Genomic DNA, 26,336 nt, shown 5'->3' with positions numbered 1-26,336 from the left:
TGAGAGGTAGGAGGAGACCGCTCGGCCCGTCGGTTTGATGCCGGTTCCCCGGGGAGGGAGAGGATGAAGACGGTGAGAGAGGGGGCGGACAGGATGTTTGTCCCGGTGGGGACAGGAGGGGCTCATCTGTGGAAATGTCTGAGCCCACGGTGGTGGCGATTCACCACATTGGGGGGCAAACACCGGCAGACTGTTGCCCTGCAAGCGGGGCCAATGGTCCGGGCAAAGTGACAATTATTTGTGTTTTGTTGAGACTGTACCGGGAATATGGTGTAAAATCCCGCTCCCCACACTAACACGGGTCACACAGACCAAAGAACAAACTGCCGGAGGAACTCAGTGGGTCGGGCAGCATCTGTGGAGGGAAATGGACCGTCAACATTTCGGGCCGAGACCCTCCCTCTGGACTGAGAGTGGACGGGAAATAGTCCGAGAAAAGAGGTGAGGGGTGGGGATGGGGCAAGAGCTGGGGAGTGAGAGGTGGATCCAGGTGAGGGGGAGGTGGGAAGGTGGAAATAGTGACGGGGGTGGGAGGTGAGTGGTTGGGGCAACACGGGGCTGCAGAAGATGGGAATTAATTCCATGATCGAGGAGATGCGGATCGGGCAGAAACTTGTGTTTGAGATGGGAGAGCTGTAAGTGTGAAAGGCGGCCGATGGGTCGGGCAGCGTGTGAGGGTCGAAGAGACGTCACCGGGTCACGTGGGAGACCCTCTACCGTCACGTGATCCCGTTTTAACGCAGATCAGCAGCATCTGTGGGTTTGTCCCCGAGGCCCCGCCCCCCGCTCTGATGACGCAATAAGCACATTGCGCATGCTCACAGTCCCGGGATCGGCAGTGTTTTTTTCCCCCCGTCTTTGTTGAAGCGGGTCCGGAGCAGCGGATCGTCAGCGGGATCGGGATCGGGATCGGGAGAGGGTCCTCGCCCCCTCGGGCGGGGAGCCGGGGATGGGGGGGGGACGGATCATTCTCTGCGCAGCGAGACCGACAAGATCCATGCGGTGAGTATTGAGTCCAGTCCCGAGCGATGCTGGGCAGTGAGTCCTGTTAACTTTACCGAACTGGTGGTCTCATCCCGCTTCCTGGACAGAACCTGCCGGGGTGAGTCCGGGTTGTGAGACCTTCACCCCGAACCTTGGGATGCTTTCCATGGTGTGTTGATAAAAGTAAGTTAGGGGAGAAGGGTAAATGCCAAAGTTCCTGTTAATCTTTGTCATTTTAGTTCATAGTAGTATGTACTGTTAATTCAGTATTTGTATATTGCTGGAAGACCATCAGTGATCGTCCTTGATCCCTTCTCCCACCTGGTTCTATCTGCTCATTCCCTGCCCATCTTGTTCAATCTCTGTCCAGCTTGTATCCCACCAATGATTACATATCAATAATCTCTCTTCTACCGTTGCCTTCATTATAAAGTATTTTGCCTCACTGAGTTATTTCTGAAATCACTGTTTGGTACCTGGAACTACCAGAGGATTCATTTAATGCAGAATGCGGAAGGACAAAGACAGTCACCACAATTTTAGTTTCAAAGTTACCAAATGGCTGCTGTGTTAATCTTTGTCAGCAGGAGACTCTCCGCATTTAAAGCTGAGTCTGTTATTTCCTGTTTTGGTCATTTTTGGAGAGGCCAGGAACAGCCCACGGGATCAGCAGGGAGTGGTGTACATTTTTATCGCTCTCTGGTCACTTCCTGTCATTGAGAGTTAGTGGCCTCGGGAGCAGATGTAACACTGATAGTGGGGTGGGGAGGATGTTGTGAGCATCGACTGTATTAACCCTGTGATGGAATGAAGAGGAAGCTAATTAATGTGGGACTTACATTTGTGTAACTTTGGTCAGGCCGTCACAAGCATCTTGCAATCAGTCAATTTACTGTAGAAGGAGAACATGCTGGAAATGTTCAGCGGATCGGGCAACATCAGTTCTGATACTGGGTCTTCCACAGATCCAATCTGATGTACCGAGTTTCCAGCATTTAATTTCAATTTGAAGTGTAAAGCTTGTTATTCCTCTTAGCCTACAGGAAAGGTAATTGTACTGAGCAAAATCTCATTTAGCAATACAGTAATGATAAAATGTGTTCAGTTTAGCTGCTGGAGACGATGTGAAACGTATCCATGCCTGCTGGTGACCCATGCCCAGGTTTTCCAGCCCAATATCTGGCCCAGTCAGAGGATTATCAGGTTCCCATTCGACCACAGGTTGATGCAGGAGTGTTAGTTTTTGAACTCTGAACGGCCAAGACTTTGCAGCATGTTACTGGCAACAAGGGAGTCCTGGGAAAATTGGTGCATGGTCTATTATCCTGCGATATAGACTCCAGGCATATGGAACTGTCATTTTTTGGGATTTGACCAGGTCAGTACTTCTGTAGATGGGGGCTGGATGTTCCTCCTTCCACAATGATTCAGAAGTCTCGGGTTGCTGGACATTGGTTGTGGGGATGATGTGTGAGGATTCTGGGGTCGGTAAGTGGCACATTCAGCTGTGTGATCCTATCACAGGCTTTGACCAAGGTAAAATGAACCCAGGGATCGAGCTGCTTGGGCTTATGAGGTGTTGAGTGAATATTTCTGGTCTGGAGTCAGGTGTTTGTTGCTGGAGTTCATTTGGAGGCAATGATTGATAATCTGAGGAGAGAATGAGATCCCATTCCAGCCCTCACAGGGAGAACCCTGTGATTAAGTGTTTGCAGCAGTGGAATTGGACCCAGGGGATTCAGTGTTCAAACCATGTTTGGAAATTACCCCTCACTGTCACCTGTCTGTTAGTCAGTGGTCCTGGGCTTGTGCTCAGTGGAGTTCAATGGGATGGTGGGGGTGGGGGTGGTGCTTGTTTAAGGAAATCTACTGAATGCTGAGAAGCCTGGATACAGTGGACATGGAGAGGATGTTTCCATTAGACGGAGAGTCTGTGATCTGACAGCACAGTCTCAGAATAAAGAAGCGTCCTTTTAAAACTGAGGTGAGGAGAATAATTAAGTGAAGGGTGGCTGATCTGTGGAATTTGTTGCCACAGGGTGTGGTTGAGGCTGCCGTTTGGGTATATTTATGGCAGAGAGTAATATATTTGTGATTGCTAAGTAACTTCAGGGTTACAGGAGGAATATGGTGTTGGAATAAAACTCAGCCATGTTTGAATGGTGGAGCAGACTCGATGGACAAAATCATCTAATTCTGTTCCTGTGTCTTGTGTCTTACCATGACTGAACGATGACTCCTTCGTATCCCATACCAGGTTTTATGACATGTGAGGGACAATTACAGATTTGTTCTCTGCGATCATTATATTTGTCTTCAACGTTTAAATTTCAGTGTTTTGATTTTTGGAACATTGAGCAGAAATGTTTTCCTTTGTATTGTTAACGTGCTTCATTATCTCTCTGGTTAAAGTTAGATCTGGGCTGAGAGATTTATTAGAAGAAAAGACGGCAACTAGAACTGAACCACGACTGAAGATGAGGGAACAGCAACAAGTGAACCAGCCCAAGGACTGAGAGCACCAACTGGAGAGAACCCTTCTGACTTGGGGTTTCCATAGATTCATTCGGGATATAGTCTGGTGAGTCTCATTTACTCAAACACTGGTCCTTTAAATATCACATACCTGTACAAGGGAAGGTAGGAAATTGTTGTGGTGAGACTGAATGTGCCCAGAAGTACCAGGTAGGCCTCTGTCAGACCCAGTTACAATCACTCCAGGTCTGGTGATGTACTGTCAGTATCCCAGCTCTTTAAACTCACTCACATTCCCTCAGTGTTTGCTCATTTCAAGGTCTTGCATCTTGTGATGTAGCTTTTGGTCACTTCTGAGTGGGGAGGTGGAAACAAAGGGGAGAGTTAATACTAAATATCTTTCCAAAAAAAAGTAATTCTTTGAGCTTACTTGCTGCAAACCTGCTTGGCCTTTTCTCCTTGGAGTGACAGAGAATGAGAGGAGACCTGATAGAGGTGTATAAGAGGTGCATTGATCATGCGGATAGCCAAAGGCTTTTTCCCAAGGCTGAAATGACTGACATGAGGGAGCATAGTTTTAAGGTGCTTGGAAGCTGGTAGAGGGGGATGTCAGGGGAGTTTTTCCACACAGAGTGGTGGGTGTGGAATGCATTGTTGGTGACGGTAGTGGAGGCAGATACAATAGGGTATTTTAAGAGACTCTTAGATAGGTACATGGAGCTTAGAAAAATAGTGTTATGCGGTTGGGTAATCCTAGACAGTTTCTAGAGTTGGTTACATGGTCGGCAGAACATTGTAGGCTGAAGGGCCTGTAATATGCTGTAGATTTCTATGTTCCTTGTTCAAACCTATACCCTATACATTTCCAACCAACTGATTGATATAGATGACAAGTAACAGTGGGTGTAACCCTGGGGAACATCACTAGGCACTGGCCTCGAGTCCAAGAAACAGGCTCTCACCATCACCCTCTGCTTCCTGGCATTCAACTGTTCCCAGACTCTGGGGCTCTGTCACAAGCACAATGTTAACAGGAAGATTAGTCAGTACTTGTTGCTTCCTGAAAGGTCACCTATCCTGTCTGATTCAATGGACCAACTCCTCCCTTGTTTATGACATAACTTACCCCGGGACCCATCCTCCTGGGTCATGCTGCGTCTGATAACCCACATCCCCAACCTCCCTCCACCCCGCCAATGACCCCACATCCCCAACCTCCCTCCACCCCGCAAATGGCCCCACACCCTTTCCATCATTTACCCCACACCCGCACACGTAGACTGATCACATCACCCACATCCTCCCTCCCAGCCTGGGGAACCACAACTAATTGATCCCACAGTCTCGGGCACGAAACTAAAACCAGAGCTGTAAGACCAGACAGCCTGGACTCTCCAGCCATCCGGCTCGGTCCCGGCCTTTTTCCGCTGCAACTAAAGCTTGATTTACACAAACCCGGGATCAGCCCCTTCCTCACCGCCAGCTAAACAGGAAAACTACCGACATCGGCTGGAATTGCCACTGTGCTGCGATTTGCAGGATGTCCCTGTGGCACCTCCGGAGGTCGGATGGACAACACAGACCCGTCCTTTCAATGTGACATCCCTGAACTCCACATCTACTCCATCCAACCAAATCTAGGCAAACTTCAATGACCAACAAATATAGTTCTTCTCAGCGATCAGCTGTTTGAATGATAAACGGACTTAGAGGAAGGGTTGTCTATGGTCCACATTGTCAGGGTGTTGAGTTTACCAGGAGACAGAGACTGCAGGGACGAGAGGTTTTCTGTTGACTAATACACTGTGTGTGGACCCCGCTGGCAATTCTGGTGTTGTGACCCGAATCGAGACAAACACCAGGCTGCCCACTCCACCAACAACACGGCACAGCCGGACACATAACAGGGGACTTTACATCTCACAACACTGGATTCAGTGATGAAACCTGTGATTAATGTTGTTGTCCCACTGAAATAATAAGAAACGTCCATTCAGGTGCTTTTAAATACGAGCGCTCCCCCACTGGTGACGTCACACAGGGTCCCCCACACTGGGATCTGCCCTCACGTGCGCGGGGTCTTACGCACTGGAGAGCTCGAGTATTATTGGACTTTTTCTATGGTTTCTATGATTCACATTGTCAGGGTGTTGAGTTTACCAGGAGACAAAGACTGCGGGGACGAGAGGTTTTCTGTTGACTGATATGAATCTGTGTTTACACTGCTGCCAATTCCAGCTTACATCCGTAAAACCATTGTTTATGAAATTTGTGAACAACAGGATACTGCAATGACTGAACCAGATCACCCTGGAAAGTCCTCCCCAGAAACATTTGAGGTTTTGTGACACAACTAAAGAAAAAGGCCACACTGCCCACTCCATCAACAACATGGCAAAGCTGGGCACATAGCAGCAGACTTTACCTCAAAAAATGCTGGATTCACTAATGAAACCTGTTAAGTTTCCTTCGTTGTTCCCTGAAATCATTAAAAATGTACAGTAAACAGCTTTTGAAAAACGTTCTTGCCCACACGTGACGTCACTCTGTGCCCCCACATGCCTGATGTCACGTGTGGGATCCCCACCCCGGGGTCTGACTTCACTCTGTGCCCCCACATGCCTGATGTCACGTGTGGGATCCCCACCCCGGGGTCTGACTTCACTCTGTGCCCCCACATGCCTGATGTCACGTGTGGGATCCCCACCCCGGGATCTGACTTCACTCTGTGCCCCCACATGCCTGATGTCACGTGTGGGATCCCCACCCCGGGATCTGACTTCACTCTGTGCCCCCACATGCCTGATGTCACGTGTGGGATCCCCACACCGGGGTCTGACTTCACTCTGTGCCCCCACATGCCTGATGTCACGTGTGGGATCCCCACCCCGGGGTCTGACTTCACTCTGTGCCCCCACATGCCTGATGTCACGTGTGGGATCCCCACCCCGGGGTCTGACTTCACTCTGTGCCCCCACATGCCTGATGTCACGTGTGGGATCCCCACCCCGGGGTCTGACTTCACTCTGTGCCCCCACATGCCTGATGTCACGTGTGGGATCCCCACCCCGGGGTCTGACTTCACTCTGTGCCCCCACATGCCTGATGTCACGTGTGGGATCCCCACCCCGGGGTCTGACTTCACTCTGTGCCCCCACATGCCTGATGTCACGTGTGTGTCACGTGTGGGATCCCCACCCCGGGGTCTGACTTCACTCTGGTACCCCCACATGCCTGATGCCACGTGTGGGATCCCCACCCCGGGGTCTGACTTCACTCTGGTACCCCCACATGCCTGATGCCACGTGTGGGATCCCCACCCCGGGGTCTGACTTCACTCTGGTACCCCCACATGCCTGATGCCACGTGTGGGATCCCCACCCCGGGGTCTGACTTCACTCTGGTACCCCCACATGCCTGATGCCACGTGTGGGATCCCCACCCCGGGGTCTGACTTCACTCTGGTACCCCCACATGCCTGATGCCACGTGTGGGATCCCCACCCCGGGGTCTGACTTCACTCTGGTACCCCCACATGCCTGATGCCACGTGTGGGATCCCCACCCCGGGGTCTGACTTCACTCTGGTACCCCCACATGCCTGATGCCACGTGTGGGATCCCCACCCCGGGGTCTGACTTCACTCTGGTACCCCCACATGCCTGATGCCACGTGTGGGATCCCCACCCCGGGGTCTGACTTCACTCTGGTACCCCCACATGCCTGATGCCACGTGTGGGATCCCCACCCCGGGGTCTGACTTCACTCTGTGCCCCCACATGCCTGATGTCACGTGTGGGATCCCCACCCCGGGGTCTGACTTCACTCTGTGCCCCCACATGCCTGATGTCACGTGTGTGTCACGTGTGGGATCCCCACCCCGGGGTCTGACTTCACTCTGGTACCCCCACATGCCTGATGCCACGTGTGGGATCCCCACCCCGGGGTCTGACTTCACTCTGGTACCCCCACATGCCTGATGCCACGTGTGGGATCCCCACCCCGGGGTCTGACTTCACTCTGGTACCCCCACATGCCTGATGCCACGTGTGGGATCCCCACCCCGGGGTCTGACTTCACTCTGTGCCCCCACATGCCTGATGTCACGTGTGGGATCCCCACCCCGGGGTCTGACTTCACTCTGTGCCCCCACATGCCTGATGTCACGTGTGGGATCCCCACCCCGGGGTCTGACTTCACTCTGTGCCCCCACATGCCTGATGTCACGTGTGGGATCCCCACCCCGGGGTCTGACTTCACTCTGTGCCCCCACATGCCTGATGTCACGTGTGTGTCACGTGTGGGATCCCCACCCCGGGGTCTGACTTCACTCTGGTACCCCCACATGCCTGATGCCACGTGTGGGATCCCCACCCCGGGGTCTGACTTCACTCTGGTACCCCCACATGCCTGATGCCACGTGTGGGATCCCCACCCCGGGGTCTGACTTCACTCTGGTACCCCCACATGCCTGATGCCACGTGTGGGATCCCCACCCCGGGGTCTGACTTCACTCTGGTACCCCCACATGCCTGATGCCACGTGTGGGATCCCCACCCCGGGGTCTGACTTCACTCTGTGCCCCCACATGCCTGATGTCACGTGTGGGATCCCCACCCCGGGGTCTGACTTCACTCTGTGCCCCCACATGCCTGATGTCACGTGTGGGATCCCCACCCCGGGGTCTGACTTCACTCTGTGCCCCCACATGCCTGATGTCACGTGTGGGATCCCCACCCCGGGGTCTGACTTCACTCTGGTACCCCCACATGCCTGATGTCACGTGTGGGATCCCCACCCCGGGGTCTGACTTCACTCTGTGCCCCCACATGCCTGATGTCACGTGTGGGATCCCCACCCCGGGATCTGACTTCACTCTGTGCCCCCACATGCCTGATGTCACGTGTGTGTCACGTGTGGGATCCCCACCCCGGGATCTGCAATTCCTTATGTCACACTGGCACTGAGACAGTTGAATTTTACCGGCTAAGGCAACAAATACCTGACCCACCCACCACCCCACACTCTTCCCATTGGGGAGAATTGATGTCAATCACTGCTTAAACCCAATAGCGGAGATGGGCCAGCTGAGAGGGCATTACCCCACTGATGTGGTCTCCTACTCCTGCCGAACGCCCCGTCAAAGCAGAACAAACCTCAAAGTAGGCATCCCAATTTTTCAATTATTTCCATTTCCCTCCACGGGAAGTTGGGTGCGTTTGTAAATTGACTCCTGTGGCTGGAGTATAATGGATCGCTGACAGGTAGGAGGAGACTGCTCGGCCCATTGGCTTGATGCAACCTCCTCGCAGAGTGAGAGATCCGGCAGAAGGACGAGGGCGAGGGATTTTACTGAGAGGATAAAGATGGTGTGAGAGGGGGTGGACAGCATGGAGTCGAGAGGTTGTTTGTCCGGTTGGGGGATCAAGGAGCAAGATGGGGGAAGGAGCCCATTAACAGTGGGGAAGGGACATGAGGGGCTCATCTGTGGAAATGTCTGAGCCTGCAGTGGTGGTGTGCAGAGATATTCACCACTTTGGGGGGTAAACACTGGTAGACTGTTTACCTGCAACTGGGGCAAATGGTCTGGGCAAAGTGTAGATTGGAATGGTGTTGGGGGGCAAGGATGGACCGGTCTCAGGTCTTATTGAATGACAGGATGGGCTGAGTGGCCTGTTCCTGTTCCTGTTGTCTGTGTGTTTAAAGAGAAGGAATAACCAGATCCTCCTTGGATCTGCAGGATTTCCCAGTGGGTGTAGTAGGGTCCGGTGCTTGGAGCCCAGTTGTTCCCAAACTGTGTCAACAATTTGGCTGGGGGACCAAATTCAACATTTCCAACTCTGTTCTTGAAAAGAAATGTATATTTGTACATTGTTAATGATACAAAATATATATTTATGATTATTGACACAACATATATATTTTCTATATTGTTAATGATATAAAACTCATATTTCTATATTGATAATGACACAGAATTGTGTAATTTATGGTCCGTGTGTTATCTGAATGTTCTTGCCTGTGATGTTGCTGCAAGTCAGTGTTTCTCTGTACCTGTATCTTCCTGTACTTGCGCACTTGTCAATAAATTCAACAGGACCTGAGAAAACTCTGATATTTGATTAGTGATGATTATCTTGGCAGCTCGGTAGGTCAATTATAGAGATACTGTAATACACTGTTAATTACAAGACAGTGTTACAAATTACAAGTTGATGAGCAGAGGGATCTTGGAGTCCAAAGTTCATCGCTCCCTGAAAGTTGCTACACAGATTGACAGGGTGGTTAAGAAGGCAAATGGCATGGTTGTCTTTATTAGTCAAGACATTGCATTTAAAATTCAGGAAGTTATGTTGCAGCTTCATAAAGCGTGAGTTAGGCCACATCTGGAGTATTTCATAGAGGTCTGGTTGCCTCATTCCAGGAAGGATGTCACTGTCCCTGGAGAGGGTGCAGAAGAGCTTTACCAGGATATTGCTGGATTATAGGGCATGTGCTATAACAAGAGGTTGGACAAGCTTGGGTTGTTTTCTCTGGACCCACGCAGGCTGGGGTAAGACGATGGAGGTTCATAAGGGTACGAGACGCAAAGGTAGAGTAGACAGAGTATAACGTTTTACCCAGGGTAAATATGTCTAAATCACGATGCATGCATTTAAAGTGAGAGGGGGTAGTTTGAAAAGAGATGTGAGGGGCAAGTGTTTTTTTTTCACACAGAGTGGTGGGTTGCTGGAATGTGCTGCCTGGTGTGATGGTAGCGGCAGATACATTGGGGACTTTTAAGAGATGTTTAGATAGAAACATGAATGTGAAGGAAAATTGTGTAGGCAGAAGGGTTTAATTTAGTTGGCAATTTGATTAATTGAATAGTTTGAACACAACATTGTGGGCCAGAGGGCCTGTTCCTGTGCTGTACTGTTCTATGTTCTGTGTCTCTTGTCGAGAGGTTTCGGAGTGATGGAGGCAAAATAAGTGAGTGGAAACAACAGGTCAGCTGGAGCCCAAAGTGGGAAATGTGAGATCACCCACTTCTGTAGGAGAAACAGAAATCCTGAGTGTGATTAAATAGAGATGGACTGAGGTGCAGTGGGTAGGGAGGGAGGTCAAAGGTACATTATATTTATTGCAAGAGTTATTGGGTATAAGAATGAAAATGGCTTTAACAATTATTTGTGTTTTGTTGAGACTGTACCGGGAATATGGTGTAAAATCCCACTCCCCACACTAACACGGGTTACACAGACCAAAGAACAAACTGCCGGAGGAACTCAGTGGGTCGGGCAGCATCTGTGGAGGGAAATGGACCGTCAACATTTCGGGCCGAGACCCTCCCTCTGGACTGAGAGTGGACAGGAAATAGTCAGAGAAAAGAGGTGAGGGCAAGAGAGGTGGATCCAGATGAGGGGGGAGGTGGGAAGATGGAAATAGTGATGGGGTTGGAGGTGAATGATTCGGACTGCAGTCGATGGAAATTAATTCCATAGAGGATTAACAAAGAGGTTAGAGAGTATTTGTTATAGAGAGTGCAATGAAGATTCACCAGACTGATCCCTGGAGTGGTGGGGTCATCATATGAAGAAAGATCAAATGCAATAACCCTTTCATTTAGAGAATCGAGGACTGAGAGGTGAACACATTGAAATGCACAACATCATTACCGGTTGAACCAGGGATCCCAGTCTCTGAAAAAGTGGGTGGACTGTCCGGGACTGAGATGAGGGGAAATGTCTCCACTCCGAAGGTTGTGAATGTTTGTAACTCCCCACCAGAGAGGGCGGTGATTACCCTCACAGAATAAAGAGACTGGCAGATGGGTGGAGACTGAAGGGATCGAGGAAATGAGGATCGGGAAGAAACGTGGCTGAGATGGGAGAGCAGCTATCATCTTGTCATTGGTTGGAGGGGCTGAATGGCCACCTCCTGCTGTTTCTCACTTGATGTTTCAATGTTCCTGTCCAGTGAGGCCAGAGGAATATGAATGGAAATTAGTGTTTGTAAATATAGAAGTGGTTTGAATGAAACCTGCACAATTCTTTTTTGGGAGTGAATTGTCTGTTGGACAGTAATGGGAATCAAACCCGTACTTCTGTGACCCAGGGGGTGCAGGGATGGGACAGGAATGATGCAGAGAGAAAAATTAAAAATGTCGCTGGTGTAAATGTGAAATGTGGAGAGTGTGGCAGGTGGATCAGGCAGCGTCACTGGTTTAAATGAGAGATCCTGCACCCATCACACGATCCTGTTTCCCGCTCCCTTTTTGCAGGATTGTTTCGGAGGCCCGGCCCCTGCTCTATGACACACGATCACATTGTGCATGCTCAGTCCGGGATGGGCAGTATTATTTTTGTGTGGATGGATGCAGCGGATTGTTTGTGGGGTTCGGATCAGGAGAGTGACCTCACCCCCTGGGGCGGGGAGCCGGGGAAAGATCATTCTCTGCGGGGCGAGACCAGCGAGATCCCGTAGGTGAGAATTGAGGCCGGTCCCGAGCGATGTTGGGCAGTGATTCCCGTTATTTCCCTGAACAGCCGGCTTCCCCCCACTTCCCGGACAGAACCTGCTGGATGGGTCGGGGTTGTGGGACCTTCACACTGAACCTCCTGAGACGAGCCGTCGCTCAGCCCCTGGTGCTGTGGTCCTGGGAGCGGGATGAGGTGGTGAGGCCGGGACTGAACCCATCCATTGAGATGTATCCTGGGAACTTCATCTCCATCACCTGGCCCGGTAGCGGATCCAGACTTCACCTGGATCGATACCTGAGTTCAACAATTGTTTCCATGTATCTGGGCTCCTAAAAAAAAATCTACACTTCACTTAACTCTCCCTAAAGAAGATCCAGCCCGGAAACCCAGGCTGTCTAATAATCTCCACACCACTAAAATGGGAAACCTGTTTATTATTGTCATGTATAGAGGTTCACTGAAAATCTAGTCTTGCGTACCCATCCACACACATCAATTCATTAAAAAGTACATTGAGGTGATACAAGATAAAACAATAACAGTGTTAAAAAGCATTATGGTTCCAGAGAAAATGTAAGGTCACTTCAAGTTACATGGTGAGGTAAGCTGTCCATCTTATCACACTGGGGACATCCAGTTTGCTTATAACAGCAGAATGGAAGTCGTCCCTGAGCCTGGTGGTACATGATTTCAGGTTTATGTAGCTTCTGCCCAATGGGGAATGGGTGAGAAGTGAGAATGTCCCAGGTTGTGGGGATCTTTGAGTACACGGCATGCTTTACTGAGTCACTGGGAAATGTAGATGGAGTCCATGGAGGGGAGGTCAGTTTCTGTGATGTGCTCAGCTCTGTCAACAGCTCTCTGCAGTTCCTTGCAGTCATGGACAGAGCAGTAGCCAGACGAAGGTGTCAAGTATCTGGATGGGATACTTCCCACGGTGCGTTGATAACATTGGGTTAGGGGAGAAGGGTATATGCCAAATTTTGTGTTGTTCTATCTAGATCAATTTAGAATATTTTATACAGTAGTATCAACTATTAATTCAGTATCTGTGTATTACTGGAGGACCGTCAGTGACCGTCGTTGATTCCTTCACCCATCTGGTTCCATCTCCTCATCCCCTGCCCATCTTGTTCAAGCTCTGTCCAGCCTGTATCCCACCACCTCAATGATATATATCAACAATCTCTCTTCTGCCGTTGTCTTCATTTTGTCTCACTGAGTTATATCTGAAATAGGTGTTTGTTACCTGCAAGTACCAGAGTATTTATTGAGTACAGCATCAGGTAGGGTAAAGACAGCCATTACAATTTTTAGCTTCAACGTTACCAGATGTCCGCTGTGTTAATCTTTGTCAGGAGGAGACTTGGAAGTAGAAATAACAGGTTGATAGTGGGGTGGGGGGGATGTTGTGAGCATTGACTGTATCATCGCTGTGTCGGAATGAAGGCAAAACTAATGAATGTGGGCATTACATTTGTGCAACTTTGTTCAGGTTTGAACTTCGTTCAAACATCTTGTAATCAGTCAATAGTTGAGCATCATTGCATCATTTAAAGTAAAAAGAGAAAATGCTGGAAACATTCAGCAGATCAGGCAGCATCTTGGACAGTCCCAGTTCTGATACTGGGCCTTCCACAGTTTCTCTTTCCACACATCCAATCTGATGTACCAAGTTTCCTGCACTTTAACATAAAACTTAAATTAAAAGCACATTATTCCTGTTAGCTTGAAGGAAATGTGATGATTGCGTTGGGCAATATCCCATTTTCTTCATCTCCAGCCATGCCACCAGATCTGAACCCACTGTAAGGATTTATATCTCACAAAAGGCTGTACGAACCCGTGTCCTTCTCTGGTACAGAGGTCACTGACACCCTCTTCCCAATCTGCACTCGCAGCCCATGCTGGTGACAGCTGTTCCCAGATTCTGGGACTCTGCAACAAACACAATGTTAACAGTAAGATAGACAGTAATTAATATGAAGATAGTATTGTTGCTTCCTGAAAGGACATGAGAGCTAAGCTGTCTGATCCAATTGACCAGATCCTCCCTTGTTTACAACTTAATTTGCCCCATGCCCATTCTCCCCGGGTCACGCAGCATCCGATAACACCCTGTACCCCAACCTCCCTCTACGCTGCCAATTGCCAACATCCTTCCCACCATGCAGCCCGCACCCACACATGTAGACAGATCCCCTTCACCCACATCCACCCTCCCAGCTGGGGACGCACAGCTAGCTGATCCCACAATCCCAGCTCGGGCACAAAACTGGGGCTGCAGACTGGAGAGCCTGAAGCCTCTGGCTGTCCGGCAGAGCTCGGTCCCAGCCCTTTCCCACTGCAACCCACACTCAATTTACGCAAACCCGAGATCAGCCCCTTCCTCACCGCCTCACGTATAGGAGAACCGCTGGGGTTGGCACCACACCTGTGCTTTGAGGGGGTCCACCGCGGCACCATTCGTGGCCGGAGATCGCAGCATCTGCGGGTTTCATTTCGAGGCCCCGTCCGCCACACACTTGGCGCATGCTCACTTTTCCTGGGTGGGCGGCGTTTTTCCCTATTCTGTGTTGGGATAGTCTGTGGGGTCGGCATTGGGAGAGGACCCTCGCCCCTGGAGCAGTGAGCCGGCAGAAGCATCACCAGCACAGGTTGAATTTCTTTCTTTTCAAATCTTTTTGTTGTTATATTATACAGAAAAAATAACAAGTACATTGAAGTAACAACACTTACAATGTCTCAAAAAAGACATTATCTTAAAGACTGAAAAAAAATTTGTGATATCAAAAAAACCTACTAAGCAGAAAAGTGAGAAAAAATATAGAACCCATTAGGTGTACAACCCCAGAGTCATGTGTCATACAAAAGCTTCTAAAAATAAACATCAAACCGCCAGCAAGAAAAGAAAATATACTAAAAAATTTACAATTAGATCGTGGAAAAATTATATCAATTAGCTCAAATGATAATAATGAGCAAATGAGCCCCATCTTTTCTCAAAATCAAATAAAGGTTCAAAGGTTTGACTTCTAATTTTCTCCAAACTAAGACATAGCATCACTTGAGAGAACCATTGTGATGAAATGGGAGCTGATGTATCCTTCCACTTCAACAAAATGGCCCTCCTAGCTATCAATGTAACAAATGCAATAACATGTTGGTTAGACACAGAAATACCATGAATATTTTGAGGAATTATTCCAAAAAAGCACAGTTAATTTATTAGGTTGTAGATTAATTTTAAGTGCTTTAGAAATTGTTGAAAAAAAACAACGTCCAGAACTGTTCCAATATAGAACAAGACCAAAACATATGTGTCAGTGTAGCTATCTCAGTTTTACATCTATCGCAATGACTATCAACATTAGAAAAGATTTTAGAAAGTCTCTTCTTCGTCAGATGATAACGATGTACAATTTTAAATTGAATCAATGAATGGCTACCACAAATTGAAGAAGAGTTAACCAACTTCAAAATCCGCATCCAATCCTCTGTCATAAAAGTCAAATTAAGTTCCTTTTCCCAATCTTGTTTAATCTTAGATAAAGGACGCTTATCCCATTGTAATAATAAACTATAAATTCTTCCAATAGATCCCTTGATCAGACGATTCACAATCATGATAGTATCTAACAGGTCAGCCTTCAATATGTAAGGAAAATTACTTCAATACTTTTGTAAAAAATGTCTAACTTGAAGGTATTGCAGGAAGTGTGATTATGAAAGAGAATATGTATCAATTAATTGTTCAATAGACATCAATCTATCTTCTTTAAATAAATCCAAAAAAAGAATTAATACCTTTAACTTTCCAAAGGAAAAAAAAAATTGGATCTCTCAAAATAGGCTTAAAAAAAGTAATTTTGAAAAATTAAACTACAAAGTTTAAATTTTTTAAGATTAAAAAAATTGCAGAACTGGAGTCAAATTTGTAAAGAATACTTAATCACAGGATATAGGTTTAAATTAACAACTTTAACTAATTGCATAGATAAAGCAGCTTCCAATAATGAGATTAAATAAAACTGTTTTACAACTTTCAGTTCCAGGTCTACCCAAATTGGCTGATCACTCTTATCAACTCAGTATAACCAAACAGACATGTATCACACATTAACAGCCCAATAATACATTCTTAGATTAGGCAAAGCAAGGCCTCCATCCTTTTTCAGTTTTTGTAAGTGACATTTACTAATTCCTGGTCTTTTATTATTCCAAATAAAAGATAAAATAATAGAATCAATCTGATCAAAAAAACTTCCTAGTCAAAACAGCAGGAATATCCTGAAATAAATATAAACATTTTGGTAAAATCATCTTTTTAACTATATGAATATGACCAACAAGTGAAAATGTAAGTGGACTCCATCTACTAAATAAATACTTCATAGAGTCTACTAAGGGAACAAAATTGGCTTTATAAAGATCCTTATATTTTTTTAGTAATTATAATACCTAAATATCTAAAAGAGTCTGTGACTTTAAAAGGAGTATTATCATATATAGAGACAGAATCATTTAAAGGAAACAATTCACTTTTACTGAAATTTATTTCATATCCTGAAAAAACTCCAAATTCATTAAATAATTTTGGCAAGGCAGGGATAGATTCATCAGGGTTAGATATATAAACCAATAAATCATCAGTGTAAAGAGAGATCTTATGCATGGTCTCATTCAGAGAAATCCCAGGGATATTTTTAGCTTCACAAAGAGCAATAGCAAGGGGTTCTAATATTATATTAAACAAAAAAGGACTTAATGGACAGCCTTGCCTTGTCCCCCGTGAAAGCTGAAAAAAAAGGAGACCTACAATTGTTAGTGACAACAGTAACAATAAGGCTTTATATATAACTTTAATCCAATTATTAAAATTAGCACCAAAGTCAAATTTCTCTAAAACATTGAATAAATATTTCCGTTTGACTCAATCAAATGCTTTTTCAGCATCCAAAGATACAACACATTGTGGAGTTTTAAAAGATGACGAATATGTAATGTTAAATGGTCTCTGAACATTTGAAAAAGAATAGCGACCCTTTATAAAGCCTGTTTGATATTTAGAAGTAATTTTACCCAAAATATGCTCCACTGGATTGGCCATTATCTTTGACAGAATCTTAGCATCGACATTCAGTAATGAAATAGGTCTATATGAAGCACAGTCAGTGGGATCTTTATCTTTTGTAAGAATTAAAGAAATAGAAGCCTCATAAAAAGTAGAGGGTAAGTCACCCTTCACAAAAGAATCCTTAAACATTTCCAACATATACGGAGAAAGCAACTTTCCAAATTTTTTTATAAAATTCTACAGGATAGCCATCAAGTCCCGGGGACTTACCAGATTGTATTGAAAAAATAGCTTTATGAATTTCAGTTTCAGTGATTTGAGCATCAAGAGTTTTTTGATCTTCAGCCGAGATTTTAGGAAAAACAATCTTTCGTAAAAAAGCATTCATTTCAGAGGAATCTAACAGACATTGAGATTTATCAAGTTCAGCATAAAAATCTTGAAAAATCTTATTAATTTCTTCATATTCCTGAGCTGAGGTACCTTCCTTCCTACGAATTTTCATGATTTGCCTTTTGGCTGCAGCCATTTTTAATTGAGATGCAAGCAGTTTATTATTTTTATCTCCAGACATATAAATTTGGCTCTTTAACTTAAGTAAATATTCTTCAATGGGATGAGTTGATAAGAGTTTATATTGTGATTGAAGTTCCACTCTTTGTTTAAATAAATTAGTATTGGGGGAAATTGCATAGATATTATCTAAATCTTTAATTTGTTTTGAAATTCTATCTAATTCTGCTTTAGTTTGTTTTTTTAAGTTTAGCTGAATAAGAAATAATCTGACCATGTAAAAATGCTTTAAATGTATCCCATATAACTAATTCAGACATACCCCCTATATCATTAAAAAGAAAAAAAATGCTTTTATCTGGGTTTCAATGAAACTGACAAAGTCAGAGTTTTGCAATAATGTCTGAGACATGCGCCAAGGTGGGCGGAAAAGAATGACATCATCAAATTCAAAAGACAGACTCAGAGGCACATGATCAGATATAGCAATAGCATCATATTCGCAAGTTTTAACACTAGACAAGAAGTGGGGATCGATTATAATATAATCAATCCTTGAATATTTTTATAAACATGTGAGAAGAAAGAATATTCTCTATTATCAAGATGGAGATACCTCCACAAATCGATCAACCCAAAATCAATCAAAAAGGAATTAATAAATGACGCGGATCGATTTGGAAGTCGCTGATTGGTTGAGCTCTTATAAATCATAGGATTTGAGCAGCAGTTTCCCCGCCCATTATCAGCATATATTCTTTTAAATCAGGCAGTAAAACAAATACCTTTTTTAAAAAAGAAGGATCATCTAAGTTAGGACCATAGAAATTATTCAAAACAACTTTTCTGTTACCGATCGTTCCTTTAACAATTAAAAATCTACCATTTGAATCTGATTCAATATCCTCTTGAATAAATATATTAGGTTTAATAAAAATAGATATGCCTTTTGTTTTACTCTGAGAAGACCATTCCACCATCCAAAAAATCTATTTTGATCTCCCTCCCTGATATGTGTCTCTTGAGCAAAAATTATATCAGGTTGGAATCGGTTAATAATTTTAAAAGTCTTTTTCATTTAATAGGATAATTCCAACCATGTACAATCCATTTTATTATATTAATCCGTTTAAATACCATACTGTAATTTTATTCTACTTTACACATATACAGGGCACATACCAATACGGGATGATCAGAAATGGCGGTGATGAAGAATACAACCAAATAAAAGCACGCATGCTCCAGAACCACCCAATGGGAAAAAACTCTTAACTCTAATCCCACCCACCCCCACCCGGAAGCCCGAGAAAGGCAAGCGATCTACGATCAAATTCAAAGCTACTGACCGTTCTGTCTGTGTTTTCTTTCCCTCCCCCATTAGTAAAAAAGTAGAGTGACATTGTTTAAAAAAAAGCAATAAAGTCTCAACAAAAAAAGCTATTTACATTCCATCGACTAATAAACAAGAAAGAACCAAAATAATGTTATCTCTTAGAAAGAAAAACAGCTCCATTTTTAAGTTTCATATTAATTCCCTAAAAATGCTTTAAATTCAATTATAAATGTTATAATAAAACAGAAAAAATATATGAAAAGCCCTATTAGTAGGAAAAAAAACTACCAATTAGCTGATTAAAGAAAGAAACAAACCAATTATTAAATTAAAGGAATAAATCCCCTTATCGTCTTCTCTCAGTTGAATGTTCAGATGATCATTTAGACAGATTATAAGATTATAGACCTGGAAACTAGGTCTTGACGAAAGAATATACGAATTGTTGGGCTGCAGGAAGGAGCTGAAGATGGAGATCTAATGGCTTACTTTGGTCAGCTTTTCCACACTTTATTTCCTACCGTTCTATCAAAGCTGCCTGCTATAGAAAGGGCACACAGGGCGTTTATCTTGAAATCGAAGTATTCTAGTAAACCAAGATCTGTTCTGGTTTGCTTTCATCACTTTAAAATTAAAGATCAAATAATGCGACAGGCAAGAAAACAGAATTTTTAGATTTATGGAATCTGAGCTCCGCTTTTACGAAGATTATCCAAGAGAGATTATGGAACAAAGATCAAAATATGCTCTGGTAATGAAACAAGCATATGCTAAAAAAAACTTTTTCCCTCTTTGAGGTATCCGACAAGAATTAAAGTTTTTCCTGCTAATTCTCCTCCATGTACTTTTTTTGATCCAAAAGCTGCACTGGACTTTGTTCAGGCTATACCCGCCGCTGCTGAATGAACTATCTGAAAGGCTGTTTGGCTTATTCGCATTTTGGAAAGCAGATTTATGAAGGTCATTTGTATATTTCATTGAGAGACTAATTAAAGAAGACAAGGAGAGTTGTTCATTTTTGCATATTGTTGGTTTTCCTTTGGAAAGATTTATGGCTCAAGTACGACTGTCTAAATGAGCACAGGTTGAATTAAATGCAGCACGAAGCAGGGTAAAAGGAGCCATTACAACTTTAATTCATTGTTACAGAAATTAAACTCTCAGCATATGATGTGGAGCTTTGTTCTTCACTTTTTTGGTTATTTCTGGTGAGCCACTTATTCAGTAACAGCCCACGAAGGAGTTTTACATGTTTCTTTTTTGTTCTCTGATCACTGCCCCACAGTGAAGAGACAAGTGACCTCAGGAGCAGGTGTAACAGATTGACAGTGAGGTGGGGAGGGGGAAGGATGTTGTGAACATTAACTGTATGGAATGTATTGGAATGAAGAGAAAACTAATGAATATGGGCATTGCATTTCTGCAAAATCTGTTCAGGATGTCACAAGCATCTTGAAATCAGTCAAAATAATTCATTCAAAAATCATTCAAGTCATTGAAATCATTCAAAATAAAAAACAGAGAAATTATTGGAAATTCAGGGAGACCTCCAGCCTCCCAGATAACCACATCTGCATGAGGTGCACCAAGCTGCAACTCCTCAGAGAATGTGTTAAGGAACTGAAGCTGCAGCTCGATGTCCTTTGCCTCATATGGATGCTGAGGAAGTTCAAAGTAAAAATTATCAGAGTATCTTTAAAATCATCATCCATTCAAAACTAATAACTAAGCTCCAAGACCTGACCTGAATACCTCTTTGTGCAATTGGATCCTGGATTTCCTCACTTGTGGACCCCACTCAGTTCAGATTGGCAAAAACATCTCCACCACAATCTCCATCAGCACAGGAGTACCACAGGGCTGTGTACTTAGCTCCCTGCTCTACTCACTTTACACCTGTGACTGTGTGACTCAGTACAGCTCCACCACCACATGTAAGTTTGCTGATGATAACTCTGTTGTGAGCTGTATCAAAAGGGTTGGTGAATCAGCATACAGGAGGGAGACTGGTGTAATAACAACAACCTCTCACTCAATATCAATAAGAGCAAAAAACTGATTGTAGATTTCAGGGGAGGGAAGCCAGAGGTCCTTGAGCCAGTGATCATTGGAGGACCAGAGTTGAAGGGGGTCAGTAACATTAAATTCTTGGGTGTCATTCTCAGAGGTCCTATCCTGGACCCATCATATAAATATCAATGTGAAGAAAGTACAACAGTGCCTCTACTTCCTCAGAAGTCTGTGGAGATTCAGTATGTCATCAAAAACGTTGGCAAACCTCTGTAGATGTGTGGTGGAAAGTCTGCTGACTGGCTGCGTTATGGACTGTTCGAAGAACACTAATGTCTTTGAGCAGAAAATACTACAAGAGGTAGTGGTTTGGCCCAGTATGTCACGGGTAAAGCTCTCTCAACCATTGAGCACATCTGCACGAAATGTTGCCTTGGAAAGGTAGCATCCATCTTCAAAGATCCTCACCACCCAGGCCATGCACTTTTCTTGCTTCTGCCATCAGGTAGAAAGTTCGGGTGCCTCAAGATGCGCACCATCAGGTTCCAGACCAGTTATAATCATGCAAACATTTGGATCTGAATGTGCAAGGCTTGACCAGTAAGTTCGCAGATGACATGAAATTAGTGGATGGTGCTCACAGTAAAGATTATTGTAGCTTATAGGAGATCTAAATGGGCAGAAGAGTGGTAAGTAGATTCCAAAATCAACCTGAGCAGCAGAGGTTGGTGATTATGTGAAGGAAAGTGCCACAGGAAGTGGATGAGGCAGCACAATTGTATAATTCCAGAAGCAGCTGGAATGTGTAGATGGAATGAAGAGGCCGTGGGGGAAATGGGCCTATCACAGGAAATTGGGACCATCTCGGTGAGCACTGTCATCAGCATTGTCTCATTGGGCTGAAAGGTCTGTATATGTGCTCTGTTGCTCTGTGACTCTGTACTCTATCAGTAGATGCACTGGACAGACATGGTGTGAGAGTTGATATTCACAGGGAATATTTTGTCCCTAAGTCAACTGCTGCTCTGATACAGGGGATGGACGTACTGTCATATTTACAAAGTAATCATACTCTCGTTGACTCACTGTCTGTTTGTTGTGTAATTCAGGGCATCACCAGCAGGTGGAGCTGTCCTGCACCGGGATCAAAGTGTAAACGAAACACGACAATCAGCAATCGTCAGTCACAATCAGAATGGACACAGGTATGATCACTAGGATCTTTATACTTAAACTTTTGTCCTGTTGGTGCACACTAGTACAGATGAAGAAACTTACACAGATGTTAACTGGGCACAGAAAACTTTCATCAAGCAAGGTTATTGATCCCACTGGTAAAGCAGCCTCGAGTAATTGATCAATCTAACAGTTCCTGTGCAGGGACATGACACCGGTAATGGTCGAATCACTCTGCTCACCATGCAAAGCTTCACCTGAGTGAAAGGAGCAGGGACTCCTGAATCAGGTGGCTGTGAGTGAATCACAGACAGGAATGTGACAACTGTCTTGTGTGTTATGTAAATGTCCAGGGTCAGGGTCCTCTAGACAGGCCCTGGTGTGTAAGATGTCTCCAACTTTCATTAATAAATCTCAACGCCAGATGGTAGGAGCATTTCCAGGAATTCAGAGATTGTGTGATAACAGAGCATTTCAGGTTTTGGAAGGGCAGCTATCAACTCCCTCCTGGACTTCTCGGCTGCTGCGGAAAGGAGATGAGGGGAGTTTCCAAAATCTGTTTTTTGTAGCTGAGCTGAGAACATTGCCGGTGTTGGGAATGGCTGAGGATCAGAAAACAGCTCATTGTGGATAAAAGTGCGGTCTGTTTCAGTGTTTTAATACTCGAATCCATGTCTGGTCTGTGGACAAATGGTGAACGTGAGTTCTCAATATTTCCCTATTGAGATGATCTGCTACCTGGACTTAAAATACACAGGATCTTTGATGGGAAACCTGGTGTAACCAATGACCAACTGTCCCTGTCTCCCGTAGGAATTGTGATTGTGCTCAACTCTGTGAGTTGAGGTGGAATAAAACAGAGATTACAGCCTGGTAACGCATCCCTCAGCCCAGCTAATTCATGCTGATCCAAATGTCTTTTGAGCTTGCTCCATTTTCCCACAGCTTTTCCCAACTTCCCTTATAGACTTCTATCCTTTTTCCTGCCCACATCTTCTCAACTTTGTAACTTTATTTGTTTATAGCCTCCTCTGACCGCACATAATTTATACCCATCACCCGCCAAGTGAAAAAAATGCCCCTTCAGTCCCTTTTAAATTCCTGCCCTTGGGTCTCAGACTCCCCTACCCTGGGAAATGGACTGTGACCATCTACCCTATCTACACCCCTGATTATTTTATGTACACGTGTAAGTCTCAGACTCCCCTACCCCGGGAAATGGACTGTGACCATCTACCCTATCTCCACCCCTGATTATTTTATGTACGTGTGTAAGGTCACCCTTCAACTGGTCTTTCTCAACTACACTCTTTCCAGCTTAATCACCTTCATCCTACAGATTAGCAACTGCAACTACACACAAGGTTCTCTAAGTAAGACTTTGCCAATGACCTGCACAGTTGTTACATGACGATCATCATGCCGGGGGATAAGATGGGAACCAGGGGGCTGGACAGCATAGATCTCAAGGTAATGGTCAGTTTGCGACCAATGGGACTGGACATGATGTGACAGGTCACTATTACTGTGTCTATCCTGTTCTCTTTCTGGGAGTGGATGTGTTCACTCACGGGCTTATTGTGATGGTCACCTGACAGGATGTACGGTTCACATTCACCAGCACAGTCCCACTCCAAATCTGGTCAGATAGAGTCTCTGGTCCATTGCACCCACCCAGTCTCAATCAGTTCTGCTCAGCTCCAAATCACTCTAGTGTAACCTGAAATTCATCATTTATTTCAGGTAGGAAATTAACTCGGGTACGGAAAGTACTCAAGAGGTTTTTACCAGGAAACTCACTGAGGGAAGATGATCGGGACACGAGAAGCAAGGTACCACAGCAGGGTCAGATTCAGAGCAATGTCCCAATGGAATGCGGTCCGGCCGCAGCGGAAGTGGAGCAAATTCAGCCCAGAGACAGTGACGTCAGAGACACTGAGCAGGACCCTGGAACCGGTACAAGTGAGGCGACTGTCTGTCAGCCCAGAGACAGTGACGTCAGAGACACTGAGCAGAACCCTGGAACTGGTACAAGTGAGGCGACTGTCTGTCAGCCCAGAGACAGTGACGTCAGAGACACTGAGCAGGACCCTGGAACCGGTACAAGTGAGGCGACTGCTTGTCAGCCCAGAGACAGTGACGTCAGAGACACTGATCAGGACCCTGGAACCAGTACAAGTGAGGCGACTGCTTGTCAGCTCGGAAGCTCATTAAACACGGAATTGTCAAGTCCCCAACAAGGAGCAGGTGAGTGAAATATGAGAGTGATGAGGGTAAAGGTGAGGCCTGGTTGGAGGGTTGGTCAGAGTAGCGGGGGGTGGGGGGGGTGTGTGGGTGTGGTACAGCGTTCCAGATGAGAGAGTATTCCTAGGATGTGCATTAAGGGAAATGTATTCGCCAGGATGGAGAGACTATCATTGACAGTCCCAACATTTATTGCTCATAATAAGCTGAAGTAGATGAGTGGGTGAGATGGGGGATGGACTGGTTTGCATTAAATGTGATCCTTCCCGTAGCGTAATACCCAGAACATTATTGGGTAGATTTTAAAGCCAGTGTTGGGTATTGGAATAAATATATCTTGGTGGCTGAAAGCAGGTGAACACTGAGGTTCAAGACTTGATTTGTTCAATGAGTGGAGTGAGAGCACTGGAGACGAGTTGGTATCTACATTCTCTTCTTATATTCACAGAGTCAGAGTTTACAATCTCTGACCTCCTGTGACCAATGGAACTGGACAGATCAGTATTACTGTGCCTATCCTGTTCTCTTTCTGGGAGTGGATGTGTTCACTCACGGGCTTATTGCGATGGTCACCTGACAGGATGTACGGTTCACATTCACCAGCACAGTCCCACTCCAAATCTGGTCAGATAGAGTCTCTGGTCCATTGCACCCACCCAGTCTCAATCAGTTCTGCTCAGCTCTAAATCACTCTAGTGTAACCTGAAATTCATCATTTATTTCAGGTAGGAAATTAACTCGGGTACGGAAAGTACTCAAGAGGTTTTTACCAGGAAACTCACTGAGGGAAGATGATCGGGACACGGGAAGCAAGGTACCACAGCAGGGTCAGATTCAGAGCAATGTCCCAATGGAATGCGGTCCGGCCGCAGCGGAAGGGGAGCAAATTCAGCCCAGAGACAGTGACGTCAGAGACACTGATCAGAACCCTGGAACCAGTACAAGTGAGGCGACTGTCTGTCAGCCCAGAGACAGTGACGTCAGAGACACTGATCAGGACCCTGGAACCAGTACAAGTGAGGCGACTGTCTGTCAGCCCAGAGACAGTGACGTCAGAGACACTGATCAGGACCCTGGAACTGGTACAAGTGAGGCGACTGTCTGTCAGCCCAGAGACAGTGACGTCAGAGACACTGATCAGGACCCTGGAACCAGTACAAGTGAGGCGACTGCTTGTCAGCTCGGAAGCTCATTAAACACGGAATTGTCAAGTCCCCAACAAGGAGCAGATGAGTGAAATATGAGAGTGATGAGGGTAAAGGTGAGGCCTGGTTGGAGGGTTGGTCAGAGTAGCGGGGGGTGGGGGGGGTGTGTGGGTGTGGTACAGCGTTCCAGATGAGAGAGTATTCCTAGGATGTGCATTAAGGGAAATGTATTCGCCAGGATGGAGAGACTATCATTGACAGTCCCAACATTTATTGCTCATAATAAGCTGAAGTAGATGAGTGGGTGAGATGGGGGATGGACTGGTTTGCATTAAATGTGATCCTTCCCGTAGCGTAATACCCAGAACATTATTGGGTAGATTTTAAAGCCAGTGTTGGGTATTGGAATAAATATATCTTGGTGGCTGAAAGCAGGTGAACACTGAGGTTCAAGACTTGATTTGTTCAATGAGTGGAGTGAGAGCACTGGAGACGAGTTGGTATCTACATTCTCTTCTTATATTCACAGAGTCAGAGTTTACAATCTCTGACCTCCTGTGACCAATGGAACTGGACAGATCAGTATTACTGTGCCTATCCTGTTCTCTTTCTGGGAGTGGATGTGTTCACTCACGGGCTTATTGCGATGGTCACCTGACAGGATGTACGGTTCACATTCACCAGCACAGTCCCACTCCAAATCTGGTCAGATAGAGTCTCTGGTCCATTGCACCCACCCAGTCTCAATCAGTTCTGCTCAGCTCTAAATCACTCTAGTGTAACCTGAAATTCATCATTTATTTCAGGTAGGAAATTAACTCGGGTACGGAAAGTACTCAAGAGGTTTTTACCAGGAAACTCACTGAGGGAAGATGATCGGGACACGAGAAGCAAGGCACCACAGCAGGGTCAGAT

At 45.4% G+C, this 26,336-nt stretch overlaps 2 protein-coding genes across 8 annotated transcripts in view; one reads left to right on the top strand and one right to left on the bottom strand.

The window, feature by feature from the left end:
* The window catches only part of LOC140208601 (uncharacterized), a 397,399-nt gene that overhangs the window by 55,949 nt on the left and 315,114 nt on the right, over window positions 1-26,336 (bottom strand). The gene's annotated exons all lie outside the window — the stretch shown is intronic.
* LOC140208602 (uncharacterized) lies at window positions 834-26,315 on the top strand. 5 transcript variants are annotated; one of them, XM_072277402.1, is made up of 7 exons: window positions 836-1,002; window positions 3,397-3,565; window positions 18,684-18,824; window positions 21,966-22,061; window positions 23,776-24,279; window positions 25,002-25,537; window positions 26,228-26,315. In XM_072277402.1, the coding sequence occupies exons 4-6, from the start codon at window positions 22,052-22,054 to the stop codon at window positions 25,511-25,513; spliced, it is 1,026 nt and encodes a 341-aa protein (XP_072133503.1). In that variant the 5' UTR covers window positions 836-1,002; window positions 3,397-3,565; window positions 18,684-18,824; window positions 21,966-22,051; the 3' UTR covers window positions 25,514-25,537; window positions 26,228-26,315. The 5 variants fall into 5 exon arrangements, 4 of the variants coding, with proteins under 4 accessions (XP_072133504.1, XP_072133507.1, XP_072133503.1 ...); XM_072277403.1 differs by lacking the exon at window positions 18,684-18,824 and having other exon boundaries at window positions 834-1,002; XM_072277406.1 differs by lacking the exons at window positions 18,684-18,824; window positions 21,966-22,061 and having other exon boundaries at window positions 834-1,002.

This window comes from Mobula birostris, chromosome 13 (assembly GCF_030028105.1).
Source record: "Mobula birostris isolate sMobBir1 chromosome 13, sMobBir1.hap1, whole genome shotgun sequence".
In the NCBI taxonomy this organism is placed as follows: Eukaryota; Metazoa; Chordata; class Chondrichthyes; order Myliobatiformes; family Myliobatidae; genus Mobula; species Mobula birostris.
The sequence above is the reverse complement of the archived record's forward strand: the minus strand, read 5'-3'. Positions and strand labels throughout refer to the sequence as shown.

Coding starts and splice junctions, on each gene's coding strand:
- LOC140208602 (XM_072277403.1), top strand. Junction 24,280..25,001: donor AAGTCCCCAACAAGGAGCAG/GTGAGTGAAATA, acceptor CATTTATTTCAG/GTAGGAAATTAACTCGGGTA.